The 14,436-nt window shown below is 43.6% G+C and overlaps 2 protein-coding genes across 2 annotated transcripts in view; both read right to left on the bottom strand.

The window, feature by feature from the left end:
• DKK1 (dickkopf Wnt signaling pathway inhibitor 1) overlaps nucleotides 1–777 on the bottom strand; it is a 3,246-nt gene extending 2,469 nt beyond the window's left edge. The window contains exon 1 of the mRNA XM_085306174.1: nucleotides 702–777. Within this exon, the coding sequence (XP_085162300.1) occupies nucleotides 702–777 (76 nt within the window). The remainder of the gene's footprint in view (nucleotides 1–701) is intronic.
• Nucleotides 778–1,484: 707 nt separating this feature from the next.
• PRKG1 (protein kinase cGMP-dependent 1) overlaps nucleotides 1,485–14,436 on the bottom strand; it is a 377,911-nt gene continuing 364,959 nt past the window's right edge. The window contains exons 13-17 of the mRNA XM_085306160.1: nucleotides 13,117–13,280; nucleotides 12,024–12,146; nucleotides 11,863–11,925; nucleotides 10,731–10,797; nucleotides 1,485–5,961 (exon numbers count right to left, since the gene is read on the bottom strand). Of these exons, the coding sequence (XP_085162286.1) occupies nucleotides 5,863–5,961; nucleotides 10,731–10,797; nucleotides 11,863–11,925; nucleotides 12,024–12,146; nucleotides 13,117–13,280 (516 nt within the window). The 3' untranslated portion in view covers nucleotides 1,485–5,862. The remainder of the gene's footprint in view (nucleotides 5,962–10,730; nucleotides 10,798–11,862; nucleotides 11,926–12,023; nucleotides 12,147–13,116; nucleotides 13,281–14,436) is intronic.

The following is a 14,436-nucleotide window of genomic DNA, read 5'->3' as shown; positions in this document are numbered from 1 at the left end:
CATATATGTGTGGGTGCGTTTGTGCCTCAAAGAGCTGAGGCCAGATCCTTCTGGGTTTCCAGTGATGCCTATAGTGAGCTAGCTAGCTATTACAATGTATGTATGTGTATATATGTATGTGTGCGCATGTGTGTATAGATATCAATATATATCTACACACACACACACATATATATACATACATACCCACACGTATATATATTAACTGCACACACTCATTTCAGCCAGAATTTGTGCACTCAGAATGAGTAACTATATATTGTAGCATTAATTTTGTTTTTTCTATTTTTTGGTGGTGCTGGTGTAGGGGGGATTAAAATGTGCCCGGCAGGCAGCGAAGCCATGAGCCAGGGCTCACGGGTGTCCCCAGGCAGGAGCCTGGCACAGACGTCGTATGGTGTGGCAGGAGGGAGAAGGGCGGCGAGAGCCCTTGCTCCCTAAAGAACTAGTATGAGTTCAGTAGCAGAAACAAATCAGTTGAAAAATCATAGACTGATTTTTTTTTTTCAAGCTGACAGCTTCATGCTATTTTTTAAAGGCAGTTTTGAAAGGAAAAAAAAGAAAAAAAAAAAACCCCGCAAATTCTGCACTGATGGCCAAATTCATCAAAGCTTCGCAAATCATATGTATTTATTCCCTTAAGGCGCGAGTGCTGATTTCAAAGGTTGCAGTCCTTTAATTAAAACCAGAGCGCCGCTCACCCACATCCAGCATTACGGGTATCGGTGTTACTTTGGGGTATGACGGTGTCAGGTATTTCAGGCGAAGGAGGCTCATGCCAGGCTAGTAATTGGCTGGGAAAGTTTTGGTGAACACCTAACACAGACACTCATTAAAAACCTGGAAATTTCCCCAAGGGAATGGCTGCATCAGAAAGCTATAGAGATATATATTTAAAATGTGATTGCCACATCCTGGAAAAAAAATTATTTAGTGTTGTTTCCCCACTATTTAAGCAATTTTCAAGTTTATTTCCCGACTGGGGGATATTCTTGTCTTCTTCATTGCCTTCTCCAGCGTCACCTCTCCTAGGTGTCTTCTGCGTAGCACTGAAGCATGTRCCCTTAGCTTTGACCGCGGTGTGATTTCCACACGAGAGCTGCCTGCTATTTAGCACATCCATTTAGTAATTTAGGCTGGAAAGGACCCTTCTGGGGTCCACCAGCACCAGCTGGGGTCCCAACTCCTGCTCACGGCACAGCCACCTTCGGGTTGGATGGCTCCAACCTCAACATGTGGTCAGGTCGCCCCAGCTCTGGTGCCGGTCTTCGAAGAGACACCAGATGTGCGACCGAGAAAAATTCGCCTTTGCGCGGACACGGCTCAGCAGCGCTCGCCCTACGAGCGCGCCGCGACGTCTCGTTACGTGATCTGCTACCTACCGCGTGCCGCCGCGGAGGCCAACGCGGCCCGYGATCGACCGGGCGGACGCAGGGTTCTCCCGCGCTGCGACTGTGGCGTGGAAGAAACGCCCCGAAACGGTCTTCAAAAGTAATTATTTTTATTTCAACTCTATAAAGTATACAACAGGCACTCAGCAATTACAGCTGCGGGGAAAATACAGAGCGAAACCAAAGCGGTTCAATTTATGGGGAAACRAACAAACAAACATAAATCCCAGGTTTTTAAGTCTACATCAAAAGAGTGCAACTGGTCAGTGACCATTCGATGATGGACGTCTTCTGACAAACAGGAAAAAAGAAAAAAACCCTTTTATGCAGAATCTGCGGTGGGAAGAGGCCGGGGGAGGGGGTAGGGGGAAATAGGGGCGTAAGAATACAAAATAAGTGACCAGTGTAAAACCAGCATCRAGCGGAACCGGTAGGATGGGCGACTCCGAATGACATTTCCCTTTGCCAGTAAAGCCCGAAACCGTTAAAAAGTCTCGGCGCTCCGTTTTACGCTGCGGGCAGCTGCRGAGGAAGCAGCAGCAGTAACATTTTTGACGGCTAGCTTTTAGGTGGGCCGAGAGCTTGCCTCCGTAAGGACCTACTTGCATATAGAAGGGCTCATGGAAAGCACTGATCCTGTTTTGTTGAGTGGTGCAAACGCGATGCGGCTTTTTTTYYTTTTTTTTCCCCTTTTTTCCTTAAATTTATCTTTTTCGCAGTCATTGGTTTCGCGTCCAAACGCAGTTTTGCTTGGCCGCGATGACACCGAATTGCTAAATCCTTTCTCTGGGCCGACCGTTTACAATGAGGTTTAGAAAACATGATACGTTGGAACGTTACTGCACTATAGGTTAAATCTGCACAGCTTAGCAAAACAGGAATACCTGTATACAGACTGATAGGATGTCATATATTAATTTGACCCGCACATACATTTATACATTTCACAGAAATGACTCTGTATCTCATTAACAGATACACAGCTCTGGTACATTTAACAGAAATAAGAGAACAACTTCATCATTTCTGTAGTTCATCAATAGTATATAATAAAGGCTTAGAAATTGGTAGCAGAAAGAACTGTAAAACGCAGCAAGCTAAGAAAGGACAACATTTTGAGGTGTGTTTGTCTTTGTCATGCAGCATAACACCAAATTTGTATTTTTATAGGATGCCATGAATTTAAGGCACTTGCAACAATGCCAGATAGCTAGTCATGTTCTAAAACTATGGGACAGATGAGTAACAGTACAGTTGACAGAAAGTTTAATAATACTGACAATTATGACATTAATTCAAGTCTACTTTGATCTAAAAACATTACATTACAAATAAGAAAATGAAGTAATAATGCCATGGAACGCTAAATAAAAAGTTACATGTGTACCACAAAATATCAACACGAAAATATCTATTTACATAAACATCTGCTTGTGGTCCTGTTGTTAAATAAGAGTTTACTATGGATAATGCAGCACTGTAAGAAGCTACAGATCATCTGTATCTTACGACACCAATCTTAACACATTTTTTGTTTTAAATATGGTAGCTGATTTCCCTTTATGTAAATACACCGTCGTCCCATATATTAAAAAAGGAGACAAAGAAGGAAAGACAGTATGTGGAAACACAGAGGCAATCAGTTGTTGTGAATATATATATATATATATATATAAAAATGCAACTCAAATATATTACTCGTAAATGAAGACGTATATTATTAATATACATACGCTAATTATGTTTAAAGTATGCTTAGTAAAGGTGACGAAAGCTGAGTGAGGTGTCTGATACCAAAATAAATTTATGTTCGTGCCACGTGATTCYGGTATTACTGTATGTGGCATAAGGAAAAACTGATAGGCAGAAAGAAAATAACTCCTTAACCCAGTTTTAAAACGCTCTTCTTGCAATGTTTTCAGTTCTCTCCTCCCCCTCAAAAAACACTGTGATGCTCTTTTCCCTGTGGCGAGCCCTTGCTTGACGCCAGCTGAACCTCAAGTGCTAAATACTGCGATATCTGGAATGGAAACAAAATCCTCTTCTGCACAAAGGTATCAAGGAAACAAGTTCTCTTGTCTAATGTAGCCACGACACTGAGAAATGGGGGGACACGAATAGAGTTCAGCTTTAACGACTGCTCCTTTGGGAGGATGCCTAGCGATTTTTTTAGCCCTAGTATTTAGTATTTGCTTTCAGGCAGGGTTTTCGATCCTTAAGATAAACGTGTAAAACTAAGTGTATATTTTTACCCTACGCAAGGAATTCCCGGTAGACTACCGTCTTTTCCCTAGGCTTTTCAAGGCAAACAGATGTTACTACAATGCCACGCGTGATTAATGAATAGCAGAAATAACCGGGAGTTATTGTGCTGAAGATGCTAACTCGCTCGTCTATTAAAGCATGGAGAAAATTCAGGGAAACAGACTGTTTTTAAAGGGAGTCTGCGATATTTGAGCTCTTCGGCACACTTCAGATACCGCTGAGCCTGTCAACGAAGTGGAGAAAAATATCTTTTTAGCATGGTCTGTTAAGACTGCGCAAGTCACTCGCGCCGGGAAACTCGAAAAGCGTTGGAAATTAGCATCAGAGAAACAGATGTGTTTTCTCAGCGCYCCCCTTTTTGGGGTAAAACTCAGGGGAACAAAGTCAAAGCCCAGACTCTTATCCTTTGGGAGGAATCCTCCTGCAAGGAAATTCCTCGCGTACGTGGACGCGCGGCGCCGTACAAGCCGACAATTCCCAGGAGTTACCGAAACGTCAGGGATGAACCGCAGTCACGATGGGAAGAGGAGATAACCCGTTGCGACTAGCAGAAAGTTGGGCTGTCGACTTCCCGTCGTCTGCAATAGCTCTCGATGACCCTGCGATCAAACGGGGCAGCGTCTGCTAAGCTCGGGGCAGGCACGAGTACAAGGAGGTTTCGGCAGAGTAGGCATAGAGGACAGGGTGTTTTGGTTACTTTGGYGTAAGTCAGAAGAGACTTCACTAAAGCAAAGGAGCTGCTCTTGCAGAAAAGCGGTGGAAATGAGAGGAAAGCCATATCCACTTTTTTCCCACCTTTTTTTTCTATATATATGAGGGGCTTCAGCTCTTGCCATCACCATGCCTAAGCGTGGTCACTGAGGACTTGGTACTTCGGAGACGCACAGAGCAGTAAATCTCAGGCAAACGCAACCTGTCTGCGTTAAGCTAATAGCATTTTTCCTTTTAATTTCCTTTTAATCCCACCGACTTTTCTGTGGAGCACCTTCTGACTTACTCTGGTGCGGCGTTCAAATTGCATTTCGATGTGCAAGCTTCCAGGTGGAGGCAGCACACTGGCCTCGTACCGTACGTTCCATTATTATTACTATTATTATTTTTTTAAATTGGCTTTGAAGTAAACGTGGACGAGATGCAGAAATGGAGACTTAAAGTTCTCTGTTCTTAGCGCGCGACGGAAGATGATGCCTCTTGCTACATATTTCTGAAATGGTCGCTGACTGAATAGGCATGTTCACAGATGACGGATGTACATAGCACCTATAAAGTACATTACGGGTCTTGTATTTTCCCTTTGGGTTCTAAAAAGGTAAAAGTTAAGCTTAGTTTCATGTCTAATAGCTAGTCAATAAGACCAGTTGGCTGCTGTCGCTTTATTATAGGACCATTATTTAAGCGCTATTTTATATGTAAAACGGATAACTTTATGATTCTTTTTTTCCATGCAATTATGTATTTGTACCAAAAAAGAAAGAAGGAAAAAAAAAAACCCTTGTGTTACGCTATGTTCTCAGCTGTACGGGAGAAGCGACCCATATCTGCCTTAACAGTTCTCAACAGAATCTATAGCAGTTGTGCTTTTTGTTACGTCAGGTTAAAAAAAAAATCTCTCTCTCAAAAAAAAAGAGGAACGGTAACATTCAGTCTTGTCATGAATACTGCTTGGAAAGAAAAAGGACAAATCTTACCACTGCTTTGACACGAACTCTTTGACCGGTGTTTTTGTGGTCCTCCTTTGTTTCTACACTGGCCAACAGTAGAAGACCTACAGAGCTTGACATGTGGGAGTAGCTCAAATCCTGTACTGCACTTAGCTACAGTACTTAATAAATTACTATTGATCCTACTGATAAAAGCCAGTACCTTGCAGCTAGAATTAAGTGCATCTTACACTAGGAATCTTTCAACTTTTATAATTAGAGCATAGCAAGATCGTTGCAGTGATAGAAAACGTATCTCTTTACCGGTGAAAGGCTTTGCATCAGGACCACCATGTCAACTGCTATTTAAGTTTGAACATAAAACATGAAGAGCACTATTGTCATCTAAGCAAGAAGTCCTAATGCCACTGTAGTTACTGTAGCAGCATCAATCAAGGCATCATGGTGACCCCGAGCACTAATCCTCCCCAATTCTTTCAGTTCTGCTGGCAGCCACGTCCCAGGAAGCTGTCTTCAGCAAGGCAGAAGCAGGTAAAAGAAATACATTAAAAATCTATGTCCCATCCTGAGTTGTCATCAGGAGGTGGTTCATCATTGTCCTCAGGGAAGCTGTCGAAATTGCTTGTGTCTGTCGGAGATGCAACCTGTCGAAAGAACAGAGTTACAAGATTGGGTGGACGACCTGGCTCGTTGTGCAAGCTCAGTTTTGGACCTCTTCAGAAGTCTTGCATTCAACAATTTTTTGCTCAGTCCCAGGAGGACTTGCCACAAAATCCTAGCTGGTTCCCTGGTACCGCTATTGAAGACCCAGCCTCCCTAGGATCTCTGGCTCAAGAATAACTTTCCTATCCAGTTGGTTGGTAGAAAAGATTTTGAAAAGTCCCTGCCTTCTTCCAGGGCTTTCTCTCTTCCCTAAAGCTTGGGATTTCAAGTTGCTGCAAACTGAGAGAAATTGATATTCCTAGGATGCACCTGAATTTCCAATTATGAATTTTGACACAAAAGAGTTTGCCCTGAACTATAACAGAACCAAATATGAATGCTTCCAATAAAGCAGAAAGTCTGAGTTTCAATCACCTAATAGGATTATGAAGGCTGAGTACTTTTCTCTCTTTTTTTTTTGTGGGGGGGGGAAAAGTGTAATTAAATAATTTATTTTTTCTGCTTTATGACAAAAAAAAAAAAAAACTTTCTTGTGCTGGGACCCTGGTAGATTCAATGTGATTTTAAAAGCTGAAACAAAATAAAAATAGACCAGCAGCTCCTCCAGGCAAAAWTAATGCACGTCTTAATAGAGCAAAATCAGTGCCTTTAGCAGTACCTCAAAGTTGCCAGTGCACATTTGGGGAGGACTGCACTTCCTGCAGGAATGCTGTTTAAGGAAACACTTAGCATTAAATGTTGTAATAGTTTCATGTCYCTTGTGTAGCTTTTGGAGAACTTATTGCCAGAGCCCAGCTTGTCCTCCAATAAATTCGCAAAACAGTCCCTAGTTTGGGAGACATATTTGATGTTGGATGCTGCCTTGGAAGAAGGCTATTTGATCAAATGAAAAATCAGAATTCAACTCTAAATTGAATTTGCTACTCAGTTGCATCAACATTTGTCTGCTGCTTAAAACATTTTGGTGAAAATTAAGCTCCTTAAATACTCAACTCAGTCTGAAAAAGCATGTAAAAGCTTAATGGAGTGATGAGCTGCATCCCTTGGTACTGAATACTATAATTCCTTTYCTTTGAGTTGTTGTTTTTTTTCCTGTTTACTTTGTTGGTGGTGGCACTGTTAAAWTGGAGAACCTTTACCTCAGCTAGAGGTTAGTGTGTGCTCCACGCTCACTTTCCTCCACTCTCATGTGAGTGACACCGGGCCAGAGTGCATTCCTCAACTAGGAAATCTGCATGCGAGCTTGCTCTCCATAAGCAGGAGGGTTGGGAATACCTGTACAARCCAACTGGCATCAACATAAAACAGGTGCAGCTGTTGGTATGACCATTCACAGGGTGGATGCACACAAGCAGTAGCTTCTTGTCATCTCAGAAGCGATGGTTCCTTGGTAAGCAGACTGCACTCAGTGAAAGCATCAGCAGAGCTCCACAAGGCTGCTCTGCTGGTGACAACTCTTGGGGCATCTTTGTTGTTTGAGCTCTAGTTAGAGAAGCCCCTACTGAAAATGAGTCCTGCTTTGGGAAACGCATTGCATTTGGAAAGGTCTTCATTTCACAAAATAAAAAAAAGCTGAGTGTGCCCAACAGCTAACATGTTCCTCTGAAGACACACAATTTTGGGACAAAAATGTTGGATCAGGTGTCACCATGCCGGTTGATGTTATGTGATGCTACTGCTGTTGTCCATGATTTCCTGCAGCTCTGAGGTSCAGGCCACCAATATGCAGCCTGCACATCTTCACAGTCAGAGATGTTGGAACAAATGCACTTCTAAATGCCCACTCCAGCCAGGCAGGGACACTAYAGATTTATCCCCTCTCCATCCAAGAGGGTGAAGTGCAAACTTCTGTATCAGCTGCCTGGTTGCTTACTGGCCTATGGACTTCTGGARAATTATGGCACAGGGATCTGCATGTCTTCTTCAAAGGAAGGAGCCAAGATCCAACACTACACTTCTTTGGAAAGAGACACCAGGAGTAGGAGTGTCTTTGCAGGACATCTACCATCATCACAGATTTAAGCTGTGGTATCAAGGCTCAGGTGCTTCCCTGAAGCAATGGCCAGAAGCAGGCTGTCCTTCTGGTAGGACAGAACTGCGATCTAGCCTAAAATCCTGTGGAACAAGAGCTAAGAAGTAGCTTTTGATTGCCTCACAAGTAGTACCATGTAACATCTGATGCAAACTGAAGAGCTGTGGAAAACTGTTCTCTTAAAAAAACAGCTAGTCTGTATGTTTTGCCCTGGTGCCTCCTTCCAGCTAACAGAGAAGTGGACTGATTGAAGAAGAAACTAATTTCTTCTCTCAGAGTTAAGTATTTTTTGGTCAGTTTTCAGATGTGGCCCTTATTGACAGTTGAACTTTTGCCAAAGCAACTGAGTAGGTGGCAGAAAACAAGCCTGTGGGGTTGAAAAACTGTCAAGAAGGTTCACTAGCTAATGTAGGGATGTTTCAGAGAAGAGCTTAACAGCAGGCCTAGAGAAGACATTAGTCTTCAGAGACTCAGGAAAGAATTATTTGTGTTGAATTGGGCTTAGGGCAATGGATGGYTGTCAGCATTGAGAAGAAGCTGTCCTGGAAGAAAGATTGAGGTCTTTTAAGAGGGAAGGCTGCTCCCATTTGCTTCAAACAGTGGGCTGGTTTGGTGTTGGTGGGCTGGCTGAATTGGTGACAGCAGATCATTCTCGTGGGGGCAATCATAGACATGTTCCCAGGGAGGAAGTCACTGGACCCAGGAACATACACCCTGATAAGGCCCAGAAATAACGCCAGCGAAGTGGAACGGGTGCTGACATAACCCTTTCCTGGCACTGCACTGGGCCTAAATGAAAAAGCAGAGGGAGTGTGATTTCCCAAGCCCTGCATAACTGGMTAGGGAATGGTCCCTCTAGGTAATGCCAAAGGAGTAGGGACAATTTCCGATGGCGGAGCAATGTGCCAGCTCGGTATATCATGGTGGAATTCTTGCACTTGGAGATATTGTTGAAGTCACTGCTGCCTGCTGTTCTGTCTGAGGGKTGGACATGCAGGGTGCTTGGTAGTTGTGGAGCCCTCTGCCCGGCAATAAAAGCCTGTACTTATGGCTGTCTGTAATGGAAAAACATGATGATGGTTGATGTCACAGTCCATCAAACAAGGATGTCACAGTCACATCAAACAAGGAGGTCAGTCTGGTAAAAAAGTAGAACAAATGGGTTCAAAAGGCTGGCCAGAATGTAAGCCTTAAGCTGAAGCCCRAAGGTTTTAGGAAGTAACAGCAGGAACTCTAAAGATACTGGTGAATAGGCAAAAACAGAAGTCAGAATATAGCTCATTTAGTACAAACGCTTGGCAGGGTTGAATCAGCTGGGAGGAACTGAGGGGGTACTATACTTAACCCCTCCTTAGGGCTAACGTTTCAATATCCACATTGTATGTGGATACACAGATGAGCACACCAAAGGTGGGCGGGGAGGGTTAGCCTGCAGGAACATGTGGTGTAGCAGCAATCTTCAGGAAGTGAGTGCTTGGTTGAAGAGACGACGACAGCTATTACCTACCAGTGACTATAATAAAGCTCAGATCAAACTTGACTTGATATTGGTTAAAAGCACTGGATACACTCCTACTGAACTAAGAATCCACTAAGAACAATAAGGAAAATACATTTGGATATTTTCAGGCTGCGCTGACATCCTGCACATAGCACAGGCAAACCAGGAATTGAAACTGGAAGCGAACGAGTAAACTTGATTTCAGTGTCTGACCTGATGATGCTTCCCAAAGGGAGAAAGGGAGACACAAAACCCTCTTGCTCTTTCGTTGCTGTGAGGAAAACTTAGTGCCGGAGGATTTAGCCCTGGAGCCCTGCCTGCTACTGCTGCAAGAGGCACAGGACCACGGGTGGACTGAGCAAAAGGGCACAATGAAATGCGATTGCAAACGTTGTGCTCTTGATGATCCCGCAGGAGAGGCATGAAGGGAAAGGGATTAAGTTGAAACAAGGAGGGGAGGCTGCAGAACAGAAGGGGCCAAGGTAATTTCTATCAGCTAATCCTGTTTGGTTTCCCTTTGCAGCGGGCTCTATGGGTGAAGAGCTCACAAAGACATCAAAGGAAGAGCTTTGCTGCAAAGGAAAATGAGTAGCGCTGTCCCTCGGAGTCTGCTCCCAGTTAAACATAAACTAGTCGGTAACAGGGCTCTTCATGTAGGACACGGATGCAGGAGAAAAGGGTAAAAAGCACAAAAGAAAAGACAAGGGGAAAGGTTAGTGAAAAAGCAAAAGGGAGGTGGCATACAAATCCCACTTAAAAAAAAAAGAAAGCAGCAGCACTAGGAGAAACAAAGAGGACAAATCAGAGAAAAGGTTGAAAGTAGCAGCTCTCTGCTGAAATGTGAAAAGCAGAGGAAGAAATAAGTGGCGCAGGTGAAAAAGCAAAGAACAGGTAGTGGTGGGAGCCCCTTTCCCACTTCTCCTGCTGGGAAGAGAACTTCACCACAGTCATGCCCCCAAAACCTCCTTTCCCTTGAAGAGACTGCCAGGAGACAAAGCATACATGAAAATGTCTCTGAACTGACTTTGTCATTGGGCTTTGGTTTCTCTTCTTTTCTTCCTTTTTCTTCCCCCCCCCCTTTTTTTGACGAGTATCTTCAAAAGAAATAGAAGACAAACTTGTTTCCACTTAACTGCACCGTATTTGTGCTGGAACTTCACAAAATTTATGTTAAAAAATTTGCTGGAGGGGAAAGAGAAAATCAGTAGTAAACTTACACTGGGTATTATAGGAGGTGTCAGTGTCCCTTTTCGCAACCCTTCCCAGTTAAAGCCTTCAAACCATCTAGAAGGGAWAGAGAAAGAACACAGATCAGAAAGTTAGACATATGGCTAAGATATAATTGTAGCACATAATGAAATTTAAATTGCTTAAGCWGTATTTTAACTCCTGCAGTTATGTTCATCAAAACTGTCTAATTAGTGTTAATAATTTTTCCTGTCACCTTTATATATGCTTTTTGTCAGCTGAAAATGAAGCATGTGGAGCAACCCAGCAGTGATATAACAGCACGAATAATTAGGCATGCTCAGAAGAACCCCGCTCTTCACTGCAAGTGTTCTGGCAGCTGCTGTTTGCCTCCTATAGGGTTGATCCCTCTTAACCAAGACCCTTTATACACCATCTTCATACGATATTTTGAGCTAAGGACCTGCACAGGGATGTCCTCCTCTCCATTCAGGTGGCTCAGGTCTGCTTGGGCTTGGCCAACTGAGACAGTTGGGTGAGCCATGAGTTGGGCCTTCAACTCATCCACCTCCAAATGTCCATCCAGCACACTTGTATTGCTTTGGGGATGGGAGCAGAGAAGGACCAGCATGGATGMGAGGAGATAACTTGCTACCAGGACGTGCCCTGAACTCATTCTTATTCTGCTCAAGCAGTGTGAAAACCGCTCTACTGAATCACTTCCTGCAGAAAAAYAGAGCTTATAAAATGTCACTCGAGAACTCTGCACCATCAGACCAGAAAGGATGATGAACTAACTTCGGGGTAGAAAGAAAGTTTGTCTGGGTGGAGGGAAATATAGGGAAATCTTGGAAAGTGATTCTGTAAACCAAAAAAAGTGCAAACAGGCAGTGCCCTCGTTGGATTGTTTCCAAATAGTCTTCTGAATTATAGCAATTCAAGTGTAAAAGTCCTACTCAATGTGCAGTGCTCACAGGTAAGGCTAGAATATATACCAAAATACTGAAAAAAAAATCTGATGCAATTTCATTTAAAATCTAAAGCACAAAAGAAGGGACAGGCCAAGCAAATTCAAGAAAACTGATTTTCACAGAAAATTAAAGTGTTTGAAATGAATGTTTCTGTAGGTTAAAATGATGGATGGTTGGTGAAGACACTTACTTGTGCTTTTGGATATCTTTTACTCCATTTTTCAAGTTCCCTAATCTTTCTGATGGATTGTCCCTGTAAAAGGAGTAACACAGTTGATTACTTTTGCAGTCGTTCTGAGGGACTCATTTCTCTGTGCCTAAGATAAAGCTGATTACATTTCATGCATTTACCTGCATAGTTTTTTAATTAAATTAGCAGCATTTTTGGCAATCTTCTTTGGAAATTCAATCATGTCAATTCCCCTTAATATGATGTTGTAGGTCTTCATGGGGTCTGGGCCTGAGAAAGGCGGACTTCAGAGGAGAGAGAAAGAAAAAGATTAAAAGCTCGTCTTTAAAATAGCATTAAAGACCATTATATAAAAAGAAGAAAATACAGTTCCCTATTGTGTGAGAAATGAGGAAAAAAAAGACGACAACTAAAAGTGTTTTGCCTYCTATGACATTAACTATTTTTGGGCCAAGGAGCTCTGATACTCCCTGGATTTAAGGGATGTTTTTCTAATTGGTGGAAAGGATGTATCGAAGAGTAAAGTCATGTTCTCCAGGCAGCACAGGCTGAAAGTCTCGTTTCCATAATGCCCCAGGTCCTGCCAGCCTGAGGAACAAGGGTCTGAGCTCTGCTCCCTGGTTTATTTTCTATTTGATGCTGCGACACGTTTTCATTGGGGATTCATTAGGTTTCCCTTGGTTTAACAGAGGAGAGACAAGTTGAGTGAAGAAYATCAGTATATAAATAATCAGCTCTAAATGTGGAGAGTAGGGTTTGCTTGCTTTGGGCTACGCTGTCATACATGTGCCAGAGAACTGCTTAAGAAGCACAGGCAARAATAACATTTAGGGTGGCAACTCTTGCATCTAAACTAAGTAACGGAAGGACTGCACGTAGCGCACCCGAGTCTCCACCGCGTCAGACCTACCGCCTCTCCTCCAGACGCGCAAGACCCCACTACGCTCGCACCACGCTGCTTGAATTGCAAACCCTTTCCCCGCCACGTTCAGCTCAGCGGCAGCTACAGGAGCCAAATATGAGGGCGGGGGGGTTGCTGTCATTTTGCAGCCTTTCCTCAAAAGCCTAGCAAGGAAAAAACCAAACCAAACCACACCACACCACAAATGACTGCTTCACCAGTACAGTGTTCAGGCTTCTCTGTGTCACTACAGCACGCACCCACTCTGAATCTTCCAGGTCTCTAATCAGAGTGACAATGGCAAAAATATTCTGCTCTATTCTTATCAGCCGCGCCGGCTCCAATGCCCATACCTGCCAGTCAGGAGTTCATACATTAAGATTCCCAGTGACCAGTAGTCTGCTGAAATGTCGTGACCTTTGTTCAGGATGATCTCTGGGGCTACGTACTCTGGAGTTCCACAAAAAGTCCATGTTTTCTTTCCAAATCCTATTTTCTTTGCAAAGCCAAAATCGACCTGTGAAAGGAACAGAATGCCGTCGAGGCACCGAAAGAAAGGCAATTTCAGCCACGGGCTCTGTTTTCCTTAAAGCGAAGCAAAGCAGAAATAAGATTTCCTCGTGGGAATATTATCATAACTAAAGCATTGTGGGTTGTTCGGAAAGCACACAACTGCAGTGACCTTTTTTTGCTCATTTATCCTTCGTAATACAAAATGGAGATTCTCTTACGGTCAGAAGGACRAGCGCCAACGCGCTCTGAACATTTCTTGGTAGACGCAACTTTATATCACTCACAGCACAGGCGGTTTTGATTTGATTTGATTTTTTTTTTTAACTCCCAGACTTTACCTGAGCAACGAACTATTCTGCTTAATGCTTTGACTTTAGAACAAAAGATCAGCGTCAGCATGTGCAGCTCATGCCGATTCTCCTCCTCGTGTTGAAACCCAGCTGAGCTTCCCCGGTGACAGCTTTAGGCAGGGCACACAGTGGGTGAGTACATTTACTTCATATTTAACCCCAGAAAATACACGCGGGAGCTCACTAGCTGCTTGTAGGCTGTCTGTGCTAAATGCTGACCATGGAGGCACCCACTGAAAAGTTCAAATTTTGCTTCCAGTATGAAGAGGGATGCAGTAAAACAAGCGTCCTCCCAATTTACTTGAACGTGAGGCTGTTGCAACGTGCTGGCTGGTTCACAAACCTCAGCGTGCCCCTGTGGTGCAGCAGTGTGTGCTACAGGCAATTACGGAAAATTAGATTACATTGGGAACCAAAAGAATTGCTAGGTCCCAAGAAGACCTCTGTTTAATAGGTTTGCCTTAGTTTTAGCTGTACCCAATTGTCCATCAACTACTTTGCCCTCCCCTGCCCTYAGGGCTGTGAGAGCCTAAAGCTGTGGTCTGTAGCACACTCTGCTGTCCCATGATGGCTGTGAAACACTCCTACACCGCCCTGTACGAGGGATGGGCAAAACATCAGTACTGCAATCCTAAATGGATGCAGTCTCCAAATGATTAGGGTCGATCATGCTGTGGTATCTGCAATACTTCTCTTGCACCACACCGTGCAGTCCCCATGGATAAGTCCTAAACTGCTAGAGAGATCAAAACATCTSAGTGGCTGGGGGTTGTTGATGGGAAAGGCAGAGACTCCAGTTTGGACCCTTCT

The sequence above is a fragment of the Rhea americana genome, unplaced genomic scaffold, assembly GCF_003343005.1.
Source record: "Rhea americana isolate MKP2758 unplaced genomic scaffold, rheAme1 scaffold_233, whole genome shotgun sequence".
NCBI lineage: Eukaryota > Metazoa > Chordata > Aves > Rheiformes > Rheidae > Rhea > Rhea americana.
Note: the sequence above shows the minus strand (reverse complement) of the source record. Positions and strands in the feature narration are given on the sequence as shown.